Raw genomic sequence first — 27,030 nt, 5'->3', positions numbered from 1 at the left:
ATAAAGACGAGAAAGCAGTGTTCCTTTATGCCCTACTGGGGTTTTCAAAGAAGAATCTGAAAAATTCCTTCCAGAATTAGTGCCTATTTTATTCATTTATTCATTTATTCACTCACTCGATTTACATTTATTATTATCAATTAACATTTGTCATTTATTCCATACCAGGTGGGAACACAGCTTACATAATAGTGGGGAAACAGAAAATAAGTAAAAAAGGTCAGATGGTGACTGCACTGTAGTAGGATGAAAATAAAACAGAGTTGCTGGGGACTTCCCTGGAAAGAGAGAAAAACCTCTCATGAGCTAACAACTGAATTAAGAGTAAGTTATACCAAAGGGCCAGCTATGCACAAATCTGGAAAAGAACAATGAAGGCAGTTACTACCAAGCCCCATTATGAGAACAAACTTGATGCATTTGATGAAAAAGGAAGTCCAGTGTGCTAGAATATACCGGGTAGGGGGAAATGGTATGAAAGAGACAGGCAGGAGACAGCTCAGGGTGGATTTCAGATGACAGTGGGAAGCAATGCAGACTTAGTCCAAGTGTAGTCTAAGGCTTCCACTTTCCAGCCACAACACATCTCCCACTGAAAACAAATGTGAATGCTGGAGAAAATACTTAAACCAAATAATTGAGGGCCTCAGAAAACAAAGACAGATAGTAGATGAGGGCGAACATCCAAGAGAGAAGGGAAGCATATTCACAGGAGCCCTGTAGTCACCTCCTTTTTTACCCCTCAAGCCTTTTGCCCATAACAGAGAATGGCACACAACAGAAAGCAGCAGCTGGGACCCTGCAGCCTTGCTGGACTAAGAAAGGGGTTGGAGCTGGAGGCTGCCAAGAAGGTAGAGATTTAAGCAGATCCAGAAAAGTGAGCCCCAAATTCTGCATGTGATTTCCCTTCAACTCCTATGTTGAAAAAACGAAAGAAAGAAAGAAAGAAAGAGAAAGAAAGAAAAAGAAAACAAGAAAAGAACCAAGAGCCAAGTGTAAAGCAGCAGTAAAGAGGCTAATTGCCGACCAAAGGCTCCAGCAGTGGTGCTGGGGAGCCCAAAGCTCGGGTGCAGGGTCTGCTGGAAGAAAGGGTCTAGAAGGGAGGGCAGTCTGTAAATAGACCTACCCAAACCAGGTGTACAACCCAGAAGAATAATAAATCCTCCTGTACATAGGGATATCATCCATAGCCTCTTTGATTTTTCACACAAAATATCTGGAATTTAGTGAAAAATTACCAGGCACACCAAGAAACAGCACCAGAACAAAAACAAAGAGAAAAATGAGAAATAAAGATGCATAGAAAAGTCAAATACCGCAGTTATCAAAAAAAAAAAATAAGTATTGTTCATATATTTAAGGAAACAGATGAAAAATGAAGAATTTTACCAAAAAGCTAGAATATAAACAGAAGTCAGATGGAAATTCTAAAACAGACCAAGGCAATAATTGAAGTCAGGAATCCAAGAGGATATTAGACACAAGAAAAGGAAGGATCAGTGACCTGGAAGGTAGTAAGTGAATAAAAAATAGTTAGTTTAATGCACAAAAGAGAAAACAAAAGGAAGAAAATACAGAAAAGAGAATAAAAGCAATATGAGAAACAGTGAGCAAATCTAAAACACATGAAATTGGAAGGCCAGAATAGGAGGAGAAAGAGAATGGAACTGAACCAATATTTGAAGAAACAGAGTCTTAGAATCTTCTGAAACTAACAGAAGTCATCAAGCCATAGATTCAAGAAGCCCTATAAACACCTATAAAAACAGTACTAAGGAAACCATACAGAGGCATATGTTGATTGAAAAGACCAAAATTATAGAAAACCTTAAGAGTAGCTTGAGGGGAGACGGGTTAGGGTTAACATACGGTTGAATTTTCAATGGAAATAACAGGATGTAAAAAACAATGGAACAACATCTTTACCATGACAGAAGAAAATCACTGCCCACCTAAAATGCTGAATCTAGTGAAACTATCTGAGCTGCAGTCGGAAATCAGTGGAAATTTCTGAACAGGTAAGTGATATGATCTGAATTACCAAGAGGCTAGATTATTAGGATGGCAAGAGTAGAAAACAAGAGACCAGCAAGGAGACTCTAATAATTGTCAAGGCAAGATATGATGGTAGTCTGGACCAGAGCAGCAGTTTTAAACATGGAGAGAGGATGGAAGATGATATATTTTGGAAGTAGTCTCAGTGGAATATGCCAACACACGGCTGAGGGAAAAGGAGGAATCCGTTATGAGTTCTAGGTTTTCTTATATGAGTCACTGGATAGAGCATAATGCCATTTCTGGATGAGGAAGACTGAAGATGGGAGAGGTTTAAGAGGGGAATTAAGAGGGGCACCTAGGTGGCTCAGTGGGTTAAAGCCTCTGCCTTCAGCTCAGGTCATGATCCTAGGGTCCTGGGATCAAGCCCCGCATCGGGCTCTCTGCTCAGTGGGGAGCCTTCTTTGCCATCCCCCCTGCCTGCCTCTCTGTCCACTTGTGATCTCTGTCAAATAAATAAATAAAATCTTTTTTTTTAAAAAGGGCATTAAGAGTTCAGTTTTGCATATGATGAATTTGAGGTTCCAATGAGAACCTCAAGAAGGGGTATGCAGTAGGGAGTTACAGGAGCAGGGAGCACATGGCTCATTCCCTTGGTTCCTTCATACTCTGCTCAAAAGTGACCTGAGACCCTATATACAAGAGTAAGACCACCCCCAATCTATCCCTTATCCCTCTCATTCTGCTTTCTTGTTCTCCATAGCTCTTACTACCATTGGCCACAATTGTTTGCAGTTTTGCTCCTTGCCTATCTCTCCTGCCACAAGAACACCCGCCCCTTGGCAGGGAAACCGTCCATTTCACTCACTGCTCTATCCCCACCAGAAGACTTAACATGGAGTAAGTGCTTACTACTTTTGTTAAATGAATGGAGCAAGCCCAAGAGAGCTTCAAATGGAAACCACCCTGTTAGAGAAACTAATTTAAATCAAGCACCCTAAATTCTAAATGTTTTGCATATTTTCTTGTTATCCAGCCATCCCCACCTCACTCCCTGCTCCAGAAAACAAAACCGAGAGGGACACCATATCATCTCTTCTGCTTGTGGCTGTGTCCCAAAATACCTCCCAAACCCTTGGTTTTGGTCAATTCAGCAACAGATCTTAACTGAACATGTGTGGAACCCATTAACATAACTATGTGCTTGGCCTTTGAAGCTGCGTCACGATTTTCTTGACATTTTATGGATATTTTAAACCATCAGCAGGCAAGAGGGATAACTATAGGGTATATGGTTTTGGCTTAAGATAGAAATTCAAGATCTTACAAAAAAAAAATCAATGACATAGGACTTTCTCAAACTGTTACACATTACTCGATATGAAAATCATCACATGTAACATACTACATCAATACAGCTTGTTTAAAGGAAATAAAATACTTCAGGAGATTTTCAGTACCTTTCTCACTAATCTTTCACTGTTAGAATTTCCTGCTGCAAACACAATTTTATGCAAAACATGTTTCTGTGTTTTAACTTCTAACAGCAGTGTCTGGCTATGATCAAGTGTATAAGATTGTTACCATAAAAAGTAAGGGAGAAATTTACACAGAATCTGTGGAAAGAGGCACTCCCCCCTCCTTCTTAACAATTTTCTTAATAGTTTCACAGTAAAGACAATTATAATCAAGATAAGCTGTAAAATAACAATTTAGACAATGTTCCATTAGTATCTTAGAATTACTCTTTACCAGAACCAGTGCTTCACATCTATTAAAAAAAAAAAAAAAGACATTTCAGCAAATGCACACTCATATTAAAAGCATACAGTAGGGGGGCGCCTGGGTGGCTCAGTGGGTTAAGCCGCTGCCTTCGGCTCAGGTCATGATCCCAGGGTCCTGGGATCGAGTCCCGCATCGGGCTCTCTGCTCAGCAGGGAGCCTGCTTCCCTCTCTCTCTCTCTGCCTGCCTCTCTGTCTACTTGTAATCTCTGTCTGTCAAATAAACAAATAAAATCTTTAAAAAAAAATAATAAAATAAAATAAAAAAATAAAAGCATACAGTAGGAAAAAAAGACTCCAGCAAGATATGGAAACTTCTAGAACTCACCTAGAAAGGCAATTTTAAAAAGATTAATTATTTTAATAAAATTTAAGTTTTCCATTTAAAATATTGTATAACAGTGTAAATTTACATAAGAATGACAGAAAGATACTGAAGGAAAAAAATCAGAATAAAAAAAACTACTGATGCTATAACATACTACATAATTATTACTTTAATATAGTTTATTTATAACACTATCAAAGCCAGTTTTGCTTTTTTCTAAAATTCCAAATGGTAGAGGAAAAAAGCACACTGGTTTGAGCTAACTTGAACATTACATAATCTTTATTTCCTAATGCTAGTTTCAAAAGAAATAAAGCATCCTAGATTTTTTTAAAAGGCTGAGTTCAGGAAAGAGGGGGAAAACCTCTCATTTTACCTCTATTCTGTACTTGCTTTTCATGAACTTGCTTTGAACTTTTAAATTTATCATTCCAATTTTCATTAAAAGCACAGTGAGTCACCATCTTCTGCAAAGAATTAGAGCCACGGATAATGGAAAAATAATCTCCAGGTGAAATGAACACTAGGAGGAGATTAAAACTCCTACATTCTAAAAAGGATTTGGGAGTTTTTCTCAAGTCAAAAGGAAACCTAACAGCCTAACAGATGTTTTACACAAAACATGGCCAAAGTACATAGATGCTGGTTAGCATCATCTGAAAAGACGGGATAAGACACATTTATAATTCTTCTCTCCTTTGAAGGATTTTTCTTTTTAACCTAACAACCTTCTCATTCAATTATATCTGTATCTTTCCAGAAAGCAAAGGCATAAAGAGAAATCATAATGGACCCTTGCAGTTTTTAAAGAACATTGAAACCTGTGGCTTTGTTAAGGTAACAGACTTTCCAGTGTTTGAGAATGATCACTGTTGCCCAACATTATTCCTACATCAGTAAATGAAGCAGGCACCCGGGAGCCACCTTTCCTTCTCCACGTTTTCATTAAATATGATTTAGTTCTGGAGTGGGACCAGAATAGGGGTGGGACAGGTGTCTAGTGGTACCTGAAAGCCCCCAATTTTCCTTATTCTAAGTTTAAAGGATTCCATATGGTGATCTGGGTATAACCTGGGCTTCTCCAAGAGAAATGAATAGGCTAATTACTCTCAACTTATCTCTAGGGCATTCTCCTGAGACAGGACGTAGCCCAGCAGGAAAGCTGACATTGCAGAGTTAACCCGTCAATCACAGATACTCACTGACCACGTATTAAGTGTTCAACACTCTGCTCAGTGCTAGGGACTTAGAAATAAACAAAAAAAGATCCAATTGCTACATCATATCTGCCCAAAATAAAATCTAAAAATATGAAAGATAAGGATACAGAAAGTAGCAGTGGACTTTTTTTTTTTTTTTTAGCATTAGACTTCTAACATGAGAAGAACCCTTCTTATCTCCAGACCTTCTCAGATTTTGTTCCTTCTGCTTAAAATACTCTCTCCTATTAACTCTTACTCATCCTACAGGACTCAGATTAAAGGTCACCTTCTGTCCTGACTCTTGGAGATTAGGTTTGATGCCCTGCTCTGGGCTTCTGACAGTACCCTATATTTCCCTTACTGTAAGACCTCTCACTTTTCATTGCTTCCCAAATGTTCTGTTTTCTCCTGCCATTCTTTATCATCCATGTCTTCAAGATCCTCGTCTGTCTGTCCTAGCCCCTGCTATCACAGTCCTTGGGGCACAGCTAGCAACCAAGAAATACTACTCATCTAAAATAATATGTGGTCATTGTTGACAAAGAGAAATAAGCAATTTAAACTTATTTCTTAACTCGGAGTTACAGCTTTTTAACTCTCTGAAACTGTAACACATATAAATAGATTTTGTCATTTAAAAATGGTTCACTGAAAGTTCTATACCTCCAAAAGCTACAAAAACTTCAAAAAGAATTATTTGAACATTACTTCTAACTATTCAACTATTATTTCATTCTTTTTAATTTTAAATTAAGTGTTCTTATTAGTTTGGAAAACCTCTCAATTAAAATTAAATCTTCTTTTAAGCATTTCCCCCAGTTAGATAAATTCTGGTATTAAAATTGTATTCACCTTTGATGGGTCGTATCTTCTGAGTGTTTCTAAGAGTTCTGGAATTTGTATTCTTGTCTCCTCTTCACAGAAGAAAATCCATGATGAATTTCTGCTATATGTTACAGAAAAGCTGACAAAGAGAAACAGGTTATAGTAAATACTTCTATAAAATGAGTTTATAATAAGATTTAAAACTAATAAGCAAGAAATGGATGAAAGACATATAAAATGGCTAGAAATCTAGATTTTTCCCCTACATTTTTCTTCACTGTATAATTTTAGCTTATGGGAAAGCCAGATACTAATGGTTTATAAGACAGCTAGAGTTCTTAAAGTTACTTCTCTCTGTAACACCACCAGACCAGAAGGTAGATAATTTCCAAAGATAAGTATCAAATATATTGACATTCTGGCTTTTAAGAAAGCAACATATTTAAAAACAGAAGCCATTCATAATTAAAAGAATCAAGAAATTTGGGTAATATAGTAGTCATAAGAAATAGAGTTCAAATTTACTTTTCTTATTGACTCTTAGTAAGAAAAGTAGGGAGCATAGGAGTAGTTGGGTAGAAATGTCAAAATCTACACATTTCAAATTAAACATACTGTGGTAACAATGGAAGTATGGTCCATGCACCTTCCTGCTTAGACAGCTGATGAAGAAGAAGGACTCTGGGGAGATCCTAAAGAAACATTATTAAAGAGGAGAAATAAATAAAAACACAATATGATCTGATTTAAAAAAAAAAGACTCAACTTTTAAATGCAGGTATTTTCAGAAACCTGACATTTTACTCTCCTACGTACTCTCCTTTTTCTTCTCCTCAGGAGTTACTAGAAATGAGAGATATTGGCTGAATCCACATAACCTCTTTATCACCTACGCATAGAACAGTGCTGAGGACTCCAAAAAGGGTCTTCAGTGATCCAAGGAACTGACCTGAAATTTGCAGATTTGCAAAGGTGACCAGAAGGGGAGAGCACAGAAGCAGTCAGGGATAACACAAAGGCACAGAAATAGCTTTCACTCTACATCCACCGGTAGCAGAAGGAAAATAAAACATGTCAGCTAAACAAGAGGATGTGTATGATATCCAATTTATCTCATGTAAAAAAAAAAAAATTCGAGTGCCCTTAAAAAACTAAAACACCATGGCAATGAAGAGTTTGGGGTCTAAATACTAAAACTATAACCCTTAGGTACTCAGACAAGGACAGTAATAAACAGACTCTGAAAATTTACAAGCATAGGAGGAACTAAGATTCAGAAACAAGATACACCTATGGTTAAATAAATATCAATACATATACACAGAGAAAGAGAGAGATTAATACATTTAAGGCTATGAATGTTAGCTTTGAAGTAAAGCACTATTCCATATATTTCACGTTATTACAAGCCCTAAGTCAGATATATAATAATATGCTTGAATACCACCCTCTCAACAAACTTAAGTATATTCTGTGTTTTATTTGCTTCCTTGGTAACTGTTGCAGACAAAACACATTAAGAATAAGTGTGTCGGGGCACCTGGGTGGCTCAGTGGGTTAAAGCCTCTGCCTTCAGCTCAGGTCATGATCCCAGGGTCCTGGGATCGAGCCCCACATCGGACTCTCTGCTTAGCAGGGAGCCTGCTTCCTCTCTCTCTCTCTGCCTGCCTCTCTGCCTACCTGTGATCTCTGTCTGTCAAATAAATAAATAAAATCTTTAAAAAAAAAAAAAAGAATAAGTGTGTCAATATTCAAACTATTACTAAACTAATGTAGATTCCACACCTGCCTTTAAGTTCATATAAGTTCACTATTTCAGAATGGTTTTCAGTGTAAATCTTTGGAACTCACTATCAAATAACGTCTCATTTCTTTATTTTATGTAGTATTTATTTTAACTTTCATGTACAAATATGAAAGGCAAGGACAGTAATCAAAGGTTAAATCAGATGAGCAATACGACATGTCAGAGAAAAAAACGGATGGAAGGCTGAATTAACAGTTAGTTACTCAATATACTCAATGTAATTCTGGGCTTTCCCACTGTTGATTATGAATTATGCAGTAATATCCATTGACTTTTAAGACATGGCTATATACATATGCTATATATATACATAGATACATGTATATTCATGAGGAATTATATAAGAATAAAAATCATGTGTGAAGAAAACTAGTAATAGTAATAGTTGAATAAACCTTTCAGATAATTATGGTATGCTAATATGGCTAGCTAGAAAAGAAAGAGCAAATACTTTAAAAGGTTTTGTAAGAAAATAGGTAGGGGCTTCTGGGTGGCTCAGTCTGTTGAGTGTCTGACTCTTAGATCTCAGCCCAGGTCTTGATCTCAGGGTTTTGAGTTCAGGCCCTATAATGGGGTCCATGCTGGGTGCTAGGCATGGAGACTACTTAAAAATAAAAAAAAAAAAAAGACCTATTGTGTAGCAATCGAAAGTGTAATAATGAAGACTTTGAAACCATGGAACTGTCTTTATGTTAAATGGAAAAACAGACAGGATTCCAAATATGTAAAACAAATTCATATATGAATAGAGACTGGAAAGGAACCAGGAAAATGAAAATATTTGTGTCAAGATGACCAAAGTATTACAACTATGTTTTAAAAATCCTTTAATGTAGTTAAAACATAGTTTAGTCTTAAAAGTTTCTTGAGGAAAAATGAATACACTTCAGAATTCTTCTTATGTACTAGTCCTGTCCTTCCTGGTTGGGGGAAGTATATAAGGGATATCAACAGTTATCACAGGAAGGCTGTGAGGGCACCTTCCTGGCAAGGATACAGAGACAGGCCTACAAATAATCTGTCACGACAATAAAAGCAAAAAGGCAAAGTCTTAGCACAAAGGAGTGAAATTCCAGTCTAAAATAAACTCTATGGATTACTAGTAAATCATAATCGTCCCTATCCCCATTCCTTTTTGTTTACTAAATCATATGCCTGGGTGTCATATCTGCTTCAGTCAGTGAACATAAAACTGGCAATCAAGTTTTCTGTACCTACTTATCTCCAAATAAGAACATTTCAAAAACTAGTGGGCTCTGTTGATAACTGCCTCCAAAGGTGTGTGAATACCTTAGTCCCAAAAATATGCCCACCTTGACTTTCAGAAACCTGATCTTAACTCTTGATTAACCCAAGGTCCTTTCAATTATAAATAAATTTTCATTCATTAATCCTCAAAAAGGCCCAAGAGCTTTTATTCTTGTTTTTATGTATATGCTATATATGTGTGTGAATCGATGCTCATGTGTACATATGTATACTCTGTGTGAACACACAGGCACACATGCTCCTATGTATCAGTACCTCTGAGAGACGATAACTTAAAAGGTCACAATAAAATTGTCTATCAAATGATCTTATCTCAGTTTTTACTACTCAGAATTGTAATAATTAATGCTCTTTCTACCTGTGTATTATAAATAACACCACCATGAGATGTAGACTTCCTTTCGGCTGCCATAACCAGCTTACAGCACTTTTACATGCAATGCAAATTTTTTAATATGTAATTGGACGAATGACTGAGAGAATTTTCAAAGGAAATATGAAAGGGAAAGAAAATAAGAAAATATTGTATCCACAGTGCCATTTGGAATAAAAGCTATAGTAAAAGCACCCATGCGTATAGAACTGTCTATTGTCAATCTAAATGATGCCTATTCATGCGACAATACTACCATCTCAAACCTAAAAAGTAAGGCTTTCTCAATAATGAGATAATGCCGTAACAGAGGCAAGCATAAGCGGGCTAAAAATTAAAAAGGGCCTACTGTGGGCAAATGACAGAAAAAGGAAAGAAAATGAACAAGTTGAACAGTAACAGTTGACTTTTATGTCAACTCTATTTATTTCATTGAACCAGTCCATCTTCACTTCCGTCATCAGCATCGACTGACTGGTCCCCTAACAAGCACTTGGAGGTCAGAAAGCCTACTGGACATGCAGTCAGTACTTCCTTTGAACATATATCAAGCTTACGTTCACACTTAAAGCCCCTAACAATTCTGAACAATCACCTTCAAAATTAACACTCTAATTGGCTCCCTGGTTCTGACACAAATCCATCACCCGTATTTGGCCAAGGGGTTTGATTCCACAGCTGAGCATTCTAATGATGCTCTCTGCATGCGAATGGAGAGAGCCTATCATTATTATTTTTAAATTTTATTAATTTATTTGACAGACAGAGATCACAAGTAGGCAGAGAGGCAGGCAGAGAGGAAGGGGGAAGCAGGCTGCCTGCTGAGCAGAGAGCCTGATGCAGGGCTGGATCCCAGGACCCTGAGATCATGACCTGAGCTGAAGGCAGAGGCTTAACCCACTGAGCCACCCAGGTGCCCTGAGAGCCCATCATCATTGATATGGAAGTAAAATCATGAAAGTTTTATATCTAGAAATACTAACAGGACAAATGAAAGAGTCAACAGTTGAACATGGATGGCAACAGATTAATATTTTAATACCAAAAATAACTTTAATTATTAGGCTAATTTGGTTTTGGATCACTTGATTCTTTGTACCTCTGTCCAGAAAGAATTCAACTAATTTAACTTCATGCTGCTGCCTTTTCCCTTCTTGACGGACTGTTTCCCAATATTTGTAACTTGCTCATTACCTTACTTCAAAGCATAGTGGTACAGGAGTTAGTGGTCTAATTCAGTCTCACCATTCAGACCAAGTACTAAATTTGAAAGCAAAAGCCAAGACATTTGTTCAGGATGAGGCAGTGGCTCTGAAAGACTGAATCCTGTTTTAAGAAAGTTTCTAGTTCAACTGCATTTCCAAATTCCAACTGTTATATATGTCTTAGCCACTGAACTGAGCTTTTAGACCAAAACATGAATTATGATGAAAATTATCATCTGTTTATTGTTGTAACTTCTCCCATAAGAAGGAGGTATATCTTATAAGGATGATGATAAAGATGTCTGATATGCTGTTTGGAACACATATCAGACAGATTTACTAGTCTTTAAAAATTCAGTATTCATTTATGAACCAGATTTCATGTGATGCTGTAATAACATATATTCCAAGAACCTGGGCCTCTATTTAAAATATATATAGATATATTTGTATTTTCCAAATACCTGTCTTACCCTTATCTTCTCCTAATAAAAGAAAGCTATTACCTCATTATTTATAAAATTTATTTTTATTAACTATTTACTTCGAAATGCATTACTAAGTACATTTTTATAGCTCATATAAATCTGTTATAACTAATCATTCATTTATTCATGAAAGGCAGCACAGCTCATTGTTTAAGAATCTGATTTCTAGAACCAAAGTACTTGCATCAGAATCCTCACTCTGGGGGCACCTGGGCGGCTCAGTCAGTTAAGTATCCAGGTCTTGATTTTGCCTCAGGTCATGATCTCAGGTCCTGAGATCAAGCCCCATGTCAGGCTTGGTACTCAGCGTGGGGTCTGCTTGTCCCTCTCCCTCTGCGCCTTCCCTTGATCCTCCCCCAACCAACAATAAATAAAATCTTTAAAAAAAAAAAAAAAAAAAGGCAGCTGTGATACTGCCCCAGTTTCCAGCTCTCTGTCTCTGCTCCAGACCCTGGACCCATAGATCAGATGCCTCACTAGTTTCTGCAACCACACCTTTCTCCACATAAGCTCACCAGCTGGCTCGCAAAGCGGCTCCCTTTCCTTGTATTCACCCCTTTCCCTAATAACCAGCAAGACTCACGATGACTGCCTCCATCAAGCGTCCCCACAGTTGCCCCAGGTAGGAGTCTGGCAAAGTCTACTATTTTCTAAAAAATATTTTATTTATCTATTTGAGAGAGAGAGAGATCACAAGTAGAAGGAGAGGCAGGCAGAGAGAGAGGGGGAAACAGGCTCCCTGCTGAGCAGAGAGACCGATCCGGGGCTCAATCCCAGGACCCTGAGATCATGACCCGAGTCAAAGGCAGAGGCTTAACCCACTGAGCCACCCAGGCACCCTAGCAAAGTCTACTATTTGTTCAAGGCTCAGTTCAAATGCCATCACAAAGCCTTCACTGACCTTCCAGGCAGGGCTGGGTGCTTCTTTGCCTGTGTCCTTAAAGAGTGATGTCGCTGTGGCTTCACACAGCAACGTGCAGTGTGCTGCCTATCAGAATGAGCTTGGTGGAGGGGGACACCACCACTCAGCTGGAAGGGGCCAGCCTGCTGGGCATGCCCCACCACTGGCACCTTGTCCCCAAGGAGCACTTTATGTCCTCTGCACACCTGCATGTGCTGGTCCCCAATGTCACCTCTAGCCACTGGGTACAGGTGTAACTACCAAACGAAGGAGCTCTAAAGCGATGGCTTCCGCAGGCCTCCAGCTCCAGGCACAGTCCTGTGTGGCAACGTCTTGACTGTCCACACTGCAACATAAGCTGCACCCCCGACCCTGGAGAGATCCAATGTCTGTCTGATGTTCTTACTGGGCCAAGCCCCAGCTTCTTCCAGACTCATCCGGGATAGAGTTCTCCAGGAAGGGGTTCAAATGCTAGGCAGCTAAAAAGAACAAATGCTCACAGCATGGCCTTCTCCATAGTAGGATGAACTCATCATTGCGGAGTTACCACCTCTGAAACAACGTGGGTCTCAATGTCCTATTCTCTCCTGGGGCATCTTGCCCAGGTCCTTGCTTAACGTAAACACTCAATAAAGACTTATTAAATGAATGGGTGGATGAATAAATTCTTCCTCAACAGCAATAAATGTAATATAATGTAAATATGTAATATGTATACATACGCATACATATGTAATATGTAAAATGCAAATGTGATGTAATAAGTCCCCAGTTTAATAAACAACTAATGTGATACTTAACACCCATCAGTTACTACAAAAAATCTTCATTTTTTGTACGAATACGAATCGAATCTTCAGTAGGCATCCAACTGCTCTCACCTAAAAAGAGAACTGTAGTGATACCCAGACACACACAGTCAAAGCTAACCTTTCAGTGAAGTGCCTCATGCTGTCTCCTTGACAATAAAAAAAATTTTCTAAAAACAGGAAACAAAAAACCATTTTTTTTTCTTTCTCCAGCTTCTTCACACTGAAAGATTTTTGTTCTGGCTTATCTTATGGAAATAAAGTTGTTGTTTTTGTTTTTTAAACTAATGAACCAAAGTCTGTAGACTAACTCTCCTCAAGCAAATAGTGATTTACAAAACTTTCTGTGAACAGGGAAAAAATTATCATTTATCTGTTAAGGTTGAGATTCTTCCAGGTTTTAAATAAAGTTCATACCACAAAGGAAGACAATAAAATTTTAAGTGTCTGTTCTTTTCAAAAGCTATTTAGTTCAGAGGGTAGAGGGGGAGTTTCTGAGCAGGTAGTTTGGCTCCATTTGGCCCAAAGCAGAAAATGTAATCCTACGACTGCCAATTGCAATGCATACAGCTACAACGTCCCCCCACCTGTCCCCCCAAAAGTCTTCTAAGAATATCCCACCTCTGAACTTGCTTTTCTGTATTTGCAGGTTGCCTTAAAAACAGAACCATAGGGTGTGGTGAATAAACAATGAATTTCGGAACACTGAAAATAAATAAATAAATAAAAATTTAAAAAAAAAAAAAACAGAACCATAATTTCTCTGTGCTTCTGCCCACATTTGTCTCGGGTCCTGCCTCCACTGCGAACTCGGGCCCCCCTCCCCCCTGCACTCACTACTACAGGGGCTGATTTCCTCACTCAAAGTGGTTCCCCAATCAAGCATGACCCTTGCCCTGTAGTCTCCTTGAAGCTCAAGCTTTAGAGTCTTCAACAATTTTTATTTTACTAGAACCGACTAAAAAAACCACCAGGATGCTTTTATATTCTTTCCTTTATTGTTTCCAACTTAATCTTATCTGAAATTCCTTTGGAGAACAATACTGGTTTCCATACCTTTAGGCAAGTATTAAGACCTAAGACATCTGAAGCTAATACAGATGATCATAGTCTCAGTTCCCCTTGATTACTGGATCCCAGGTCCCATGAGGGAGAAGACGACATTCAGAGGATCGCCTTTCCATCAACAATACAAGAACAAGATACTCCCGCAGTGTCTTTACCAGAATCCAAGCTCTTTGCTCCCACTCCAGGTAACAAAAAATACATATATATGCAAGTATTTTCACACAAATGTCCATTCAAGAAGGAATTTTCTTAGGTTGGAGAAACAGAAGTCAAATCATAACTGATGCACATATAGTATGCACATAGTACGTGTCTCAAAGAACACACACTCAAGTGCCTGATTAATTAAAAGATTGTGGCACAAACTCGCCTTGTAGGTTTCTGCCAGCCTCACCTGCACGCGGCCTTTTGTTTGTGCACCTCTTTAAATAGCTAATCTTTGTAACCTCACGCTACTCCTCCATCTGTTATGTGGGGAGAAAAAAACCTGAGGGGGAAAAAATAGCACTTCCTCAAAATCTGAATTCTCGTATCCACAGATACGCATTTAGGAACCCTGTGCTCACCAACCACATTCCCCAGCTCACTGACTTTCCTTTCCATCCATTCCAGTCTAAAAAGACCAGTACACGTGCACTGTGAACACATCCTTACCCATCGTCCAAACTGTTCCCAAAATCCCAGTTTCCACCTGGTGTCCTAACAGTAAGCCTTCTTGACAATTTGCCTTTGTCTTCCAGTTTCAGTTTCTAAGTTCTCAGCTGACGGCCCTCCAGCTCATTTTTCTTGTCTTTCTTACCTGGTTTGACATGTCTTGTTTCCTTACCCTCTCAGGCTTCACATGCACAATGGACACGACGTTAATAAACGTATGCTTCTTACATACTGTCCTACTTCCTCACTGGTTTCAAATAGGCACCACTGTTCTAACGGTCCCTCTGTATTACCTGAAGTACCTTTCACATTTTTAAGTACCTAATACAACCACAGATGACCAATTAATATTTGTTGGATAAATTTTTGAAGATGCTTATCTCGACGTCTAGCATCTACCTAATGATATAGTCATTTCTATTATGAAGCAGTTACCTCCTACCTCATAAGGAAGTCAAAGAGCTCGAGGATCTTTCTAACCTGTCACTCCCCAGCAATCAAGAACGGTACTCTGCACATAGAAGAGCACTTGGTAAAGACTGCTAGCTGACTGATTGGAAGAAACATCCAAATGTAAACCACAGAGCCATTATAAGCTGTCTTATAAGCTTCAAAACTGGAGATGGACAGAACAACTCAAAATGACCCAATGTAGTTTAGAAATAAGGGAAAGAGTTTCAACACTCTAGCAACAACTCCCAGTATAGTACTAAGTTTCAGACGGAAAGTTAGTTTAGGCTCCTGTTTTTATATTCTCATTTAGAATGATGAAAAATGTTTGTGTTCTTAATAAGACCACATTTTAGCACTTTGAGGCAAAACAGGCCTAGGTAACAACTTGCCAAAGCAAAGAGAACAGCTAGAAGCAGATGCATAATCACAGAAACCATTAAATTTTTGCACCTTAATTTTTGGCAGATTTTGTAGTCAAGTGCAACCTGACAAGGGTAATGAATAAACAAACAGCAGTTCTAGACATCTGGCAGTGTAGGAGGAATAGATATTTTGGGCTATCAGATAAATATTCAAAGATAAAACTTACTGTTGATTCCACCCTTAGCAAGAAAATTTTGTGAATGCTCATGGAGGGCAAATCTATGGGGAAAACCCAGATTGCAACCTGAACACTTCCTGATTCAGGTCCCCAGTGACATGAGAACCCCAGGCATCCTGTTCAACTGAGGTACAGCGCGCATCTGCCAAACCATAGAGTTGACCCATCCTCAAAGGGGCGAGCATGCTCCCCACCACAGAGCTAGGGATGCCCTGACAACTTCTGCCTTAGATTCTCCTTCTGTGGCTGATGAATGAGCTGTCAATTCTTTCTCAAAAATACGTCAATTTCTTAGAACGAGTTCTAGTTAAATTTTTAAGTAGGGAGTCATACCTGCCTCTGAAAGGGACTTTGGCCCACCTACATGTTTTGTGGATCTCAGCAATTAATTTTCTGAAGTTAACCTTATTGCTCTATTTTCATGTAGTTCTAGGTCAGGGTATCCCAATACTGCCACCAGGATTGTCCGCAAACCCTGTATTAGCTGTCAACTATCTCTGGATCTTTAAAATTCAACTTTAAATTCTTTAAAATTCAACCTTTAAAATTCAATAAATCACATGTATACCATTAAAACAAAACAAAAAAACACCGCTATAAAAAGAAAAAAATGAACCAGTATCCAGTATAGTTGCAGACTCTAAAATGTCTCCGGCCATTTCAATTACCAAAAGGCAGGATCTTGTGAGCAAATTAAATCCAAGCATTAAAGTTTTGTCATAACTACCTCAGTATTCACAGTTGGCTTCCATCCTAGGAAAGAATTTCAGAATAAGAAAAGTAGACTATCTTATAATTAAAGGGAAGTTTCCTTATTGCTTTAGTCTAGACGCCATTTATTATCATAGAAATTAAATGCTGGAGAAGAAGGGTTTGCTTAATGATGTTGCTTAATTACGGGTCTTTAAACGTAAAACCAATATTGCCACCTAGTGGCAATCTGAGACAGCTACTCAACACGTGGAACATGCAAAGTGTACACGGAAAGGACAATAAAAATTAAGGATAAGCAAACTGAAAACAAAAGCATAAAATAAAGTGCTAGGAAAGTTAAATACGGAAGTGAAGTGGAACTGCCTTCTAAGCTTTAAAAGCTGAGAAAAATCTATCAGTGAAAAATGTCCACGTGCATCATAACATGAGGAGCTGTGGGGGATACAAAGAGAAGTACAGAGCAGGGCTCGCCTCCCTTTGGAATCTGAGGGTAGGACAGATGCCCTGGAGGAGAAAGGGCACTGCAGGGGAGCCTGTGGGAGACACCAGAGGAGCATCCCAGAAAGTGCTGTCCATCCTGCAGTCCGTTGTGGCGGACTTGTTACTTGTCAAAGTAACAACAAACATTCAGCCCTTTAAAGGGAGGGAACCCCATCACAGGCTACAACACGGATGAACCTTGAGGACGGTACATTAAGTAAAATAAGCCTGTTCGAAAAAAGACAGATACTCTATGAGCCCACTTACGAAGGGTACATAGAGCCGTCGGATGCATAGAGACAACGTCCAAGGGTTATCAAGCATGGAGGGAAGGGAAATGTAGAGTTGTACCATGGGTATGCATCCAGTTTCTGTGGAGAAGACAAAAAGCTCTGCACATTCGTAAAGCGAATGTGCTTTACGGTATTTACACCTAAAAATGGTTGAGGGCAGATTTTACATGCTTTGCTTTTTTCTTTTTTAACCATCATTAAGAAAAGTAACAATAACAAGAGCACCAGTAACAGCAAAGTGCTCCGAAGTGGGGACACCTCCCGAAGTAAGTGCATGGGCAGGAGTCCCCACAGCAAGATGACCTAGTGGCATGGCCATTTCTGAGACCCTGTCTTACGAGTTCGGTAGGGGTAACAAGACAGCAGCGATCACTGTTCGAGAGGCTATTCCTTCAGCGTCCCTGACATCAGACCGTGCTCCTTCTGCGTGTCTCACGCACTCCTCCTACCTCCCCAGAGGGCTGCTCACGCTCTGCCCAGTCCCCAAACCCTGGTTTTCCCCCACAGTCCCACTTCCCCCCCGGAAGAAGCACCTTCAAGCTTTCTGCCACTGCCTACATATGTTCCTGATTCCAAATCCCACCTTCTGGCCAAACTGTCCTCCTGAGTTTCAAGCAAACAAACATCCAGCCTCCAGCATGCGACACCCCCACCTCAGATGTCATGGGCAGAAACCTGCAGTCCTCTCGCACCCTGCAAACCCATGAATCCCAGCCTCTGCCTCAGATGGCGGCCCCGCTCCACCCCACCTCAGCCCGACCTGGACACTGGTCCTGACTTCTCCACCCTTCACCCCAACCGCCCCCATTCTGGCCTCACATCCCCTACCACCACCACCCCGCCAGCTCCACCCCTCGCCCCTGGCCCCGTGCCTCTCACACTGCCTGTGGTGAAGCACCAGCAGAGGTCTGTCTGCAACCACATTTTCAGCAGCAGCATTCTGGACAATTCCCAGTGACTTGAGATGAGGCTCCTTACCCTGGGCTCATGTCTGTTCAGCTGCCCTCCTCACAGCCACTGGAGTGATGGTTTTAAAATACAGAGCAGACAAAAGGAGGCCCTAATGGCTCTCCCCTAGCCAATCATTTTCAACAGGCAGTGCTTGTAGTAACAGGGACTGTGGGTTCCTCCTGCATGTACTGCCAGGGGCCAGAGATGCTAAATGTCTTGGATCTCAAAGAAATAGTTCTCAAATGCCCAGAGCATCCCCCGAGAGGCCCTGAGAAAGGCCTGGACCCTTAAGAAGACCTATAGCTTATCTGCAGTCAGTCCCTACCTAACCTTCTGGACTGTGGCACCTGTACCACCCCACATCCTGGGCAATACACTTGTGCTTCTACCCTGGCTGCCTTCCCCTGGTTGTCTACAAAGAAGCCTCCCTGCTCCCACCCTCCTCTTTAACCTCACTAGTGCCTGATTTTTTTTTTTAATTTATTTTTTATTTATTTTCAGCATAACAGTATTCATTATTTTTGCACCACACCCCGTGCTCCATGCAATCTGTGCCCTCTATAAACCCACCACCTGGTTCCCCCAACCTCCCACCCCCCGCCGCTTCAAACCCCTCAGATTGTTTTTCAGAGTCCATAGTCTCTCATGCTTCACCTCCCCTTCCAATTTCCCCCAACGCCCGTCTTCCTCAGTAACTTCCCTTGTCCTCCATGCTATTTGTTATGCTCCTCAAATAAGTGAAACCATATGATAATTGACTCTCTCTGCTTGACTTATTTCACTCGTAGTGCCTGATTTTTTATTTATTTTTATTGTACTGTGGCAAGAACAACTTAACATGAGCTCTGTCCTTGCAACAAGGCAAAAACTTTTTAGTGCACGACAGAGCACGATGCTGGAGGGCCAGCCCCAGAGCTCGGTCATCTTACTTAATTGAAACTTTCGGCCTGTTGTAAACTCCTCATTTCCCCCTCTCCTGGTTACTACCGCGCTGGCCTTTGATTCTATGAATCTGACTACTTTTAGATATCTCATGTACATGAAATCATGCAGTATTTGTCTTTCTACACTTCAGCCTTGCTTTAAAATTGCCCATGTATGGACCTATCTCCTCTCCTGGACTGTGGGCTCTTCAAGCACAAGGACTACGTTCTGCTGATGCCTGCGTGGCCAGTGCTTTGCTCTGTAAATACTGAATGAATGAGTGAATGAATGGGAGGTTCATAGATAAATTCTTCTATTGACTAGGGGAGTCCTTGGTGTGTAAACAATGTCCTGACTTTAGCAGTGATGTCAATTTGTCTCTTCTTCCTTTTAGTGATTATAATCACCTTCCTCCTTTCAGCGATTAGAACTCCTTGCGTTTTGACTGGATCCAAAGACCACCCAACTAGAGATTACCTTTCGCCGCCAACACGTGCCCACATGACAGTGGGATGTAGGGAGAAATGAAAGAAAAGACATATACCACTTCAGGGACAAAACCTCAAAAGGAAAGTGGTTGTCCTGCATACACCAGAATGCCAATGCTGTGGTAGTTCCAGCCATGCCAATGAGGACAAGACACTCTAGCCGATGGTAAAGTAACAAACAGAAGGATTCTGGCACAGAGCTGCCCATCTCCAGCCCACACACCCATGGGACTATTTGTGAGTGGAAGTAAACCCCCACCTTCCTTAACTCATTTGCTATGTTGTCTGTGTTAACGTAGTCAAGTGAATTTTCTTCTTCTCCATATCGTCTCTCGAAGACTCACTTATTCAAGAGATCCTGTTTTCCTAGCACCAACTCATACTCCATCTTTTTATACAACTCTTTTCTCCACATTCTGTTGTTTCACTGGGAGAAGGAAAAGAGCTATTTTATGAGAGAGGTATGAGAGGGGTCCACCATTATCAATTTAAGAATTGACCACAAAATTTTAAATAGAGAAAATAATTTACTTAAACCCAATTTTCATTTTAATTTGTTCAATTTCCTCTTGATTTAATTCCACTGCCATAGGCTGAATAGCCATTCTGTTTAAGGTGCTCAGGAGGAAGAAAAAGCAGAACAAGGTGGATTAAATGGGGAAGATACATAATCTAAAAGACATGATTCCCTCTGTGAGAGGGAAGGTATTTCTGAGAACAAGGACACATGGTTACATAAAGATACACAAGCTCTTAACTCATGAGTAAGTGATACATAAGTCTGTCCTGGTGTCATTACTGATTATGCAATCCGAGGCAACTGCCAAGGCCTAATTCAACTAAATTCCATTAATGCCTGCCTGAACCCAACTGAGGGATTATTCAGCCTACACATTCCCCATCCTCTCTGCCTTGGCCTTCATTTGGCCACTCCACTAGTGCTTTACCAGAGCAAATGGAACAAAGCCATCCAGTCAAGGTTGCTTCATGTCTGTCTCTCTGACGAAATCAGACAAGGTTTAGTAGAAGGAAATCTCCAAAGTTGGGTTTCTGAACAAAGAAGTATTTTTTTTTAATTCTTTCAATGACTTTAATATCAGAAAAATATTATAATGTCTCTATTCTTTTTTTTTTTAAATTTTCAGCATAACAGTATTCCTTGTTTTTGCACCACACCCAGCGCTCCATGCAATCTGTGCCCTCTCTAATACCCTGGTTCCCCCAAACTCCCACCCCCCACCACCACTTCAAACCCCTCAGATTGTTTTTCAGAGTCCACAGTCTCTCATGGTTCACCTCCCCTTCCAATTTCCCCCAACTCCCTTCTCCTAACTCCCCTTGTACTCCATGTTATTTGTTATGCTCCACAAATAAGTGAAACCATATGATAATTGACTCTCTCTGCTTGACTTATTTCACTCAGCATAACCAGACAAAGAAGTATTTTAAACTCATCACCAGCGTCTATCTCCAATTACCAAAAAACAATCTGTCTCTAGCATGCTAGTCTTTCCTTTCCCTTGAGAAGCTGTGATGCTCCAAGGAGGGTAGGTAAGGACTTGTCCTTATAAGGATCCTGGGAAGTTGGATGAATTTTATAGGTAAAGCATTTAAAGGTTAAGCACAACTAAACCTTATGCTCAGCACTATCTCAGCCTTGAATAACATTAAGGCTAATTTGTCCATGGCTATTTACAATCCTTCATTTCCCGGCACCCACCAACAGAAAGAAAGCAATCCATCAGAGACACACATCTCCTATCAAAGAGTTCTTGCCAGCAGAGCTGCGGGATGGCCTTCATCTATAGACAAGCACGTGTGTCTTGAAGGCCACTGCAAGGCAGTGTAGTGAGCAGGGTTGGCGGAATGTTTTTTGCTCCGCTAAAGAAAGCATCTCTATAGCAAGACAAGAAGGTAGATCTTCCTTTACCCAAACCTCCAGCATTATTCATAGCAGCTTTAGATTCAGTTCATGCCTATTTTAAACATTATTAAAATATGTACCTGCATGTGTCGATCTTTCTCTCCATAATCCTTCTTGGATATTGCATTACAAATCAACCCAAAAGTTCAATTAATGATATCCAATTAAAAAACAGATTAAGAGACTCATGGAGGAAACACTAAGGTTAATGAAAATATTATTTCAACATGAAAATTGCCTAAGAACCTGGTACTAAAATTTTGAATATTAATTATCCCTGCTATTTTAAGCCCTGCTTTTATAATGTTATTCCTTCCACTTCTTTTTATCACACTTTATGACAAAACCACAATAGTCCTACACAATTATGCAAGTCTCTTAAATTTAAAAAAATAAGAACTTAGAAAATGAGACTTTGAGCATCCGAAATTAACAAGAACATTTTAAACAAGCTGATATTAAATAAACAAAACAAGTCAGAAGAGTTACTCCTATCTAAATAAAATGGATTCTCTACATAAGGAGTACTCTGGAAAAAATGAAAGCAACAACAAACAAGTAACTAGCAGACATCCCAGCCATCACTACATACCTGTGTAAGATTTGCCGCTTGTTTTAAGATGCTTTTTTTTAACTGTTCTGCTCTCTTTGCATGAAAAGAATTACTTTGACTCTGGATGACAAATACAATTCCTTTTAAATCTAGAACCAAAAAAAAAAAAGATTTCAGGTATTTATTTTTCAACAACTGAAATAAACTTAAAAGCAAGTTTAAAAAAGAAAAGCTGCAAGGCAAGCCTTCGGGCCATAAAAAAATCCATTTAAATGTAATCATAGCGACAAAAATCTCTTTTTGAACTGATCTCTGAAACATCCTTCCTAGAAGTTAGCAAATAAGCTCACTGTACTCCATCAAATCTTCAGTAACAAATGTGCACCTGCTCCTGCGTCTGTTGAAAGCACGACTGGTAAATGTGAGAAAGTAGGAAAACGTCTACAACACTAGCCTCCCCGGTAGCTGAAAATCTTGTTTGCCATTAGCCTTCTAACGAGTCACACATAACCCTACCTTGCACCGTGGCTTGTTATGGGTTGAAGGGCATCCCTCAAACACCACAGGTTCAAGTCCAACCCCCCAGGACCTCCGAATGTGACCTTACTTGGAATCAAGTCTTTACAAAGAGGCACTCAAGTTAAAGTGTGGTTGTTGGTGGGGGACGTAAGCCAGTATATTTGGTGTCCTTACACAAAGAGGAAATCTGGATGCAGATACACAGAGGGAAGATAATGTGAAGCCCCTGCGAGAAGACAGCCTTCTACAAGTCACAGAGAAAGGCCTCAGAAGAAACCAACCCTGCCCACACCTTGGGCTCAGACATCCCCCCTTCAGAACTGTGAGACGCATTTCCATTTTTAAGCCACACAATTTGTGGCATTTTGTTTCAGCAAACCTAGCAAACTAATAACACCACCTCAAGAATGTTTTGGATGGGTCTTTAAGGTGACACTCAACAGTGACGACTTCCATCCCATCAGGTCACTACAGCTTGCAAATAAATAACTCCATAATCTCTACTCTACTTCACAGAGCACCTGGCCAGAGTTACGTGTTATTTCCAGGAAAACAGCCACTATTCCACAGGAGCAGGGCCTCACAAGAAGTGTGGCATACAAGCCAATCTACAACAGCACTGGCAGTGTTTGCCAGCCCCCTAGATTCTCGCTTCAGGGTGGCCAGTTTTCTTGCAATGACGAGCACAGAACAAACCCTTGAATGTTAAGCCCACCTGACGGGGAAGACAATTGGAGGTCTTGCCAGCAAAGATGGTTGCTTGGTCCCAACAGAGAAGCACATTAGGTTCTGAGTTTGCAATAAGGCAACGGACAGAAACAGCCCTAGGGTCACTGCCCTGCGCCCCAAAGGGGCGTTGTCAAAAGGCAGACCTCACATAAACTGTAGTCTCCAGTCCACCTTATAGCAATAAATATGGGGACCAACCCCCCCACCATGTGCCTTTCCTTTTAACACCTCGACTCAGAGACATAATCTGGTTTTAATTTTATCCCATATATTTTATTGTTTTCATGTTCAGTTCTATAGTTCCATTCATTTATTCAATCACTCAAATATTCATACAGCAAATAGCTCCACAGTGAGCCATCTAGATCCTAAAAATAACCCCAAATGCTCTTTGGTTAAAACTCAATAAAAAATTTAAAGGGAAATGTTCAACAAGCTATTGAATATGACCTAATTCTTTTCCTTTGGGGGCTTATATAAATATGAACATTCCACATACCTACCTCTATTAAATCAGCTTCTTGGCTTTATAAATAGGACCTACAGATAAGACTTAAACAAGTATCTCGTGTTTCAACTGAAATGTAGTATTTGTTCTACTGTAGTGAAACATTAATGTAAGTGATATATCAAAAGAGGAGTTATAAAGATTTACTTTTGTTAAAAACGAAATGAACTTCAGAGGAAAATTTTTGCAAAATTTTGCAAAAAAAAAGCTGAAGATACACATTCCCAACAACCCAGAAACTCCACTCCTACTAATCATCCTGGAGAAACTTGCATATGTATAAACAAGGATACAGAACAAGAGTGCTCACAGCAGGATTGTGTAAAAGGAAAAAATTCGAAGCAACTCCAATACCCACTAATAAGATAAACCAACTGGAATACTATGCAGCAATGAAAATTAACAGGTACTTGAGGCATCATCCCAGATGGACATTATAGGTGAATCCTACAGACTGAAAAACAAAAGCAAGCTACAAAGGAATAACCATAAAAATCAAAGGTTTGTGAAAAGATATGCACAAATATATATAAGATGGATATATCACATGTGATCAGAAAATATAAAAGATCACATGAGAACACCAAATCAAGACCACACTTATAAAGCTCCCGCTACATCAGGAATGTTTTATTTCTTAAACTAGTTGGTAGATACATGGGTGTTCATTGTATCACTCTTTGTGGCTTCCCCTATGTTCAAAATAATTCATAAGAGGATTTTTAAAAGAGCAAATCCATCTGTCAAAAGGTTAATACTGCAGTAATCAACTCCTGCCTTTTCTTCTACCAGATCAGCAAAATTCCCACTGCTCCCACAAAGACAACAGTCCTTTCACATGGGAAAGAGGGTTTGCAAGAAGAAAAAAGTGAATCCTTCTCCTTTGCTTGCACCTGAGTCACATGCTGTGGGTTGTATTTGTTTTTTCTGCTACTAGGAAACCACCACCTTCCTTCTTATCCTTGATCACACATTCTCTGGGCACTCATCCAGCAAATGTGCCTAAGTCTGTACTGAGGGCAAGGTTCTGGCGTGCTGAGAGAGGGAAGCACAGTCCCAGCAATAGCAAGCCCGAGCCACGGTAAGAAGACAGCCATTACAACTACGGTAGCACGGGGTGGGTGGTGGTGGGGGAGAGCAAATGCAAGCAGACCTTCTGGAAAGGGGCATTTCCTGCCTTTCCTTTAAAATGCAGCAATTTTCTGCAGACCCAGGCAGAGAGGGTGGCAGATCAGAGGTGGAGAAAGAAGCAGGGTATCACAGAGCCCACAGCCTGCCTTCTCTCTGCAGCATCAGGAGTTGGTGACCAGGGAGTCTGTCAGGTACTTGAGAGAAAAAGATGAAGGGAACAGTCAGCGATGAAGTTAGAGGAGGAGGCTAGCTCAGCCAGATCAGACCATGAAGGATTTAAGTGCACAATAAGAGTGCATCTTTAGAGTAATAGCTTTCAAACAGGGGAAAGGCCATGGAGCCATCCGCGACCCCACAGAGTGGGGCCTCCCCAGAAAGCAATGAGGATCCTGTGTCCTGGGGATGCCACAGAAGAGGTGGGAGAAGCTTCTCAACAGAGAGGGTGGTGATGGTCTGGGAGAGCATGTGGAATTAGGGCCCTGAAAACAGTAACAGCTGGGAATGGCTGAGAAATAGGGTGCAGATCGGGCAGTTACTTGTGATGAGGCGAAAGAGGAATAAAGGGGTCGTACATCGAGTGCCTGATGACAATGAAGGGCGTGATGGGCCAGAAGAGGAAGATAAATCAGTCAAGACCAGGAAAGAATCTATGTGGGTCTGAGGCCAATGGTAAGCTGCAGAGCATTAAGGAAAGGTGATAGAACCAAGAAGGTCCCTAGAAAAGAACCCTGAAGGAGAAATAGTAATTCTTTGAAGGAAAAAGAAATCAAAGGTTCTCTATTTCTCAGAGAAATAGACTAATTTCTCTGATAAGAAATTAGTCTACTAAGCACTAATCCCTCAGGGACAGAGGTAATGTAGAAACACAGACTCCATCCTGCCGCTGTCTCTCTGATGAGCGATCAGCGTGCAGCTCTTCTGATAAAAGCCGAACAGCAAGCGGACTCAGGAGTTTAGGCTGGGGGATAAATACGCGTGCACACACGTGCATGAAGAGCCACTCCAGTTGTAATCTACTTGGTGAGAGTAACTGTCACCCATGCATCTCCTGACCAGGTAGTGAGCCAAAACAGGAAAAAGGTCACCTCACCCTGAGTGTGGAGAGACTCTGATTCTCCTGGGAGGCTGCTTTTGCAGTCCACCTCCCAACACCCCCAAGCCTGCAGACCCAGGTTGACACTGTGGCAAATAAGGCCCCGAGGTCTTTTTGGATATGCTGATACTAAAGCATGTATCACTAGATTTGCCATTTGTAATCCCAGGAGTGCTGATTTACTTATCCAGGTAACCACCCCTTGGTTCTTTCAAGCCCATATCCTAGACTAGTGACATTAGTTCATTTAACAACCCATCTTCAGATTTTCAGGGCACCTGGGTGGCTCAGTCAGTTAAGCATCCCACTCTTGATTTTCACTCAGGTCATGATCCCTCAGGGTCATGAGATCGAGCCCCACATCAGGCTCCGTGCTGACATGAGCCTGCTTAAGATTCTCTCTCTCCCTTCCCCCCTGCCCTCCCAACCCTAAAAATAAAAAATAATAATCATTTTCTATAAGGAACCCCAGGAGCCTCATCAAATTTCATAAAATAAATACAAAAACAAATGCCCAAACCCAAACCCACAAGTGTTGGCAGCAGGGAGAACATCTCCACAAAGGGAGAAGTGGCTAGTCATCCAGGGTGTCATAACATAAAGAAGAGAAAGCACTGAACTAACAAGGCTCCTTCAATATGCCAGTCTCAGAGCTGAAGGCATGCATGCCCGGGACCCCAGCACAGGCCACCCAGGGGTCCCCTCCTGCCTTCCAGACTCTGCAGAACCCAGGCCTGTGAAAGAAAGGCCTAGAAAGGAAAGTGTGCCCTTTCTCTCCTGTCCAGGGTCTACCTTGGTCCCCACGGCCCACCCTGGGACCAACATCGACAAAGTTCACATAGATGTCGGTCCTATCTGTCCTCTTGTCACCATTCTGGGACCTATTTCTCACAATGCCAGAAAGCAGCAACGACAACTGTGACGTCATGGTCACATTTTTGAAGATGCTCACAATACACTGAA

At 40.5% G+C, this 27,030-nt stretch overlaps 1 protein-coding gene across 2 annotated transcripts in view; it reads right to left on the bottom strand.

Moving 5' to 3' along the window:
• B3GLCT (beta 3-glucosyltransferase) overlaps positions 1–27,030 on the bottom strand; it is a 116,723-nt gene that overhangs the window by 64,755 nt on the left and 24,938 nt on the right. For both annotated transcript variants that reach the window (XM_044249546.1, XM_044249547.1), the window contains exons 4-6: positions 22,127–22,236; positions 6,748–6,824; positions 6,160–6,271 (exon numbers count right to left, since the gene is read on the bottom strand). In XM_044249546.1, coding sequence (XP_044105481.1) covers positions 6,160–6,271; positions 6,748–6,824; positions 22,127–22,236 — 299 coding nt within the window. The remainder of the gene's footprint in view (positions 1–6,159; positions 6,272–6,747; positions 6,825–22,126; positions 22,237–27,030) is intronic.

This window comes from Neovison vison, chromosome 5 (assembly GCF_020171115.1).
Source record: "Neovison vison isolate M4711 chromosome 5, ASM_NN_V1, whole genome shotgun sequence".
NCBI lineage: Eukaryota > Metazoa > Chordata > Mammalia > Carnivora > Mustelidae > Neogale > Neogale vison.
This window is presented reverse-complemented; position numbering and strand designations above follow the sequence as displayed.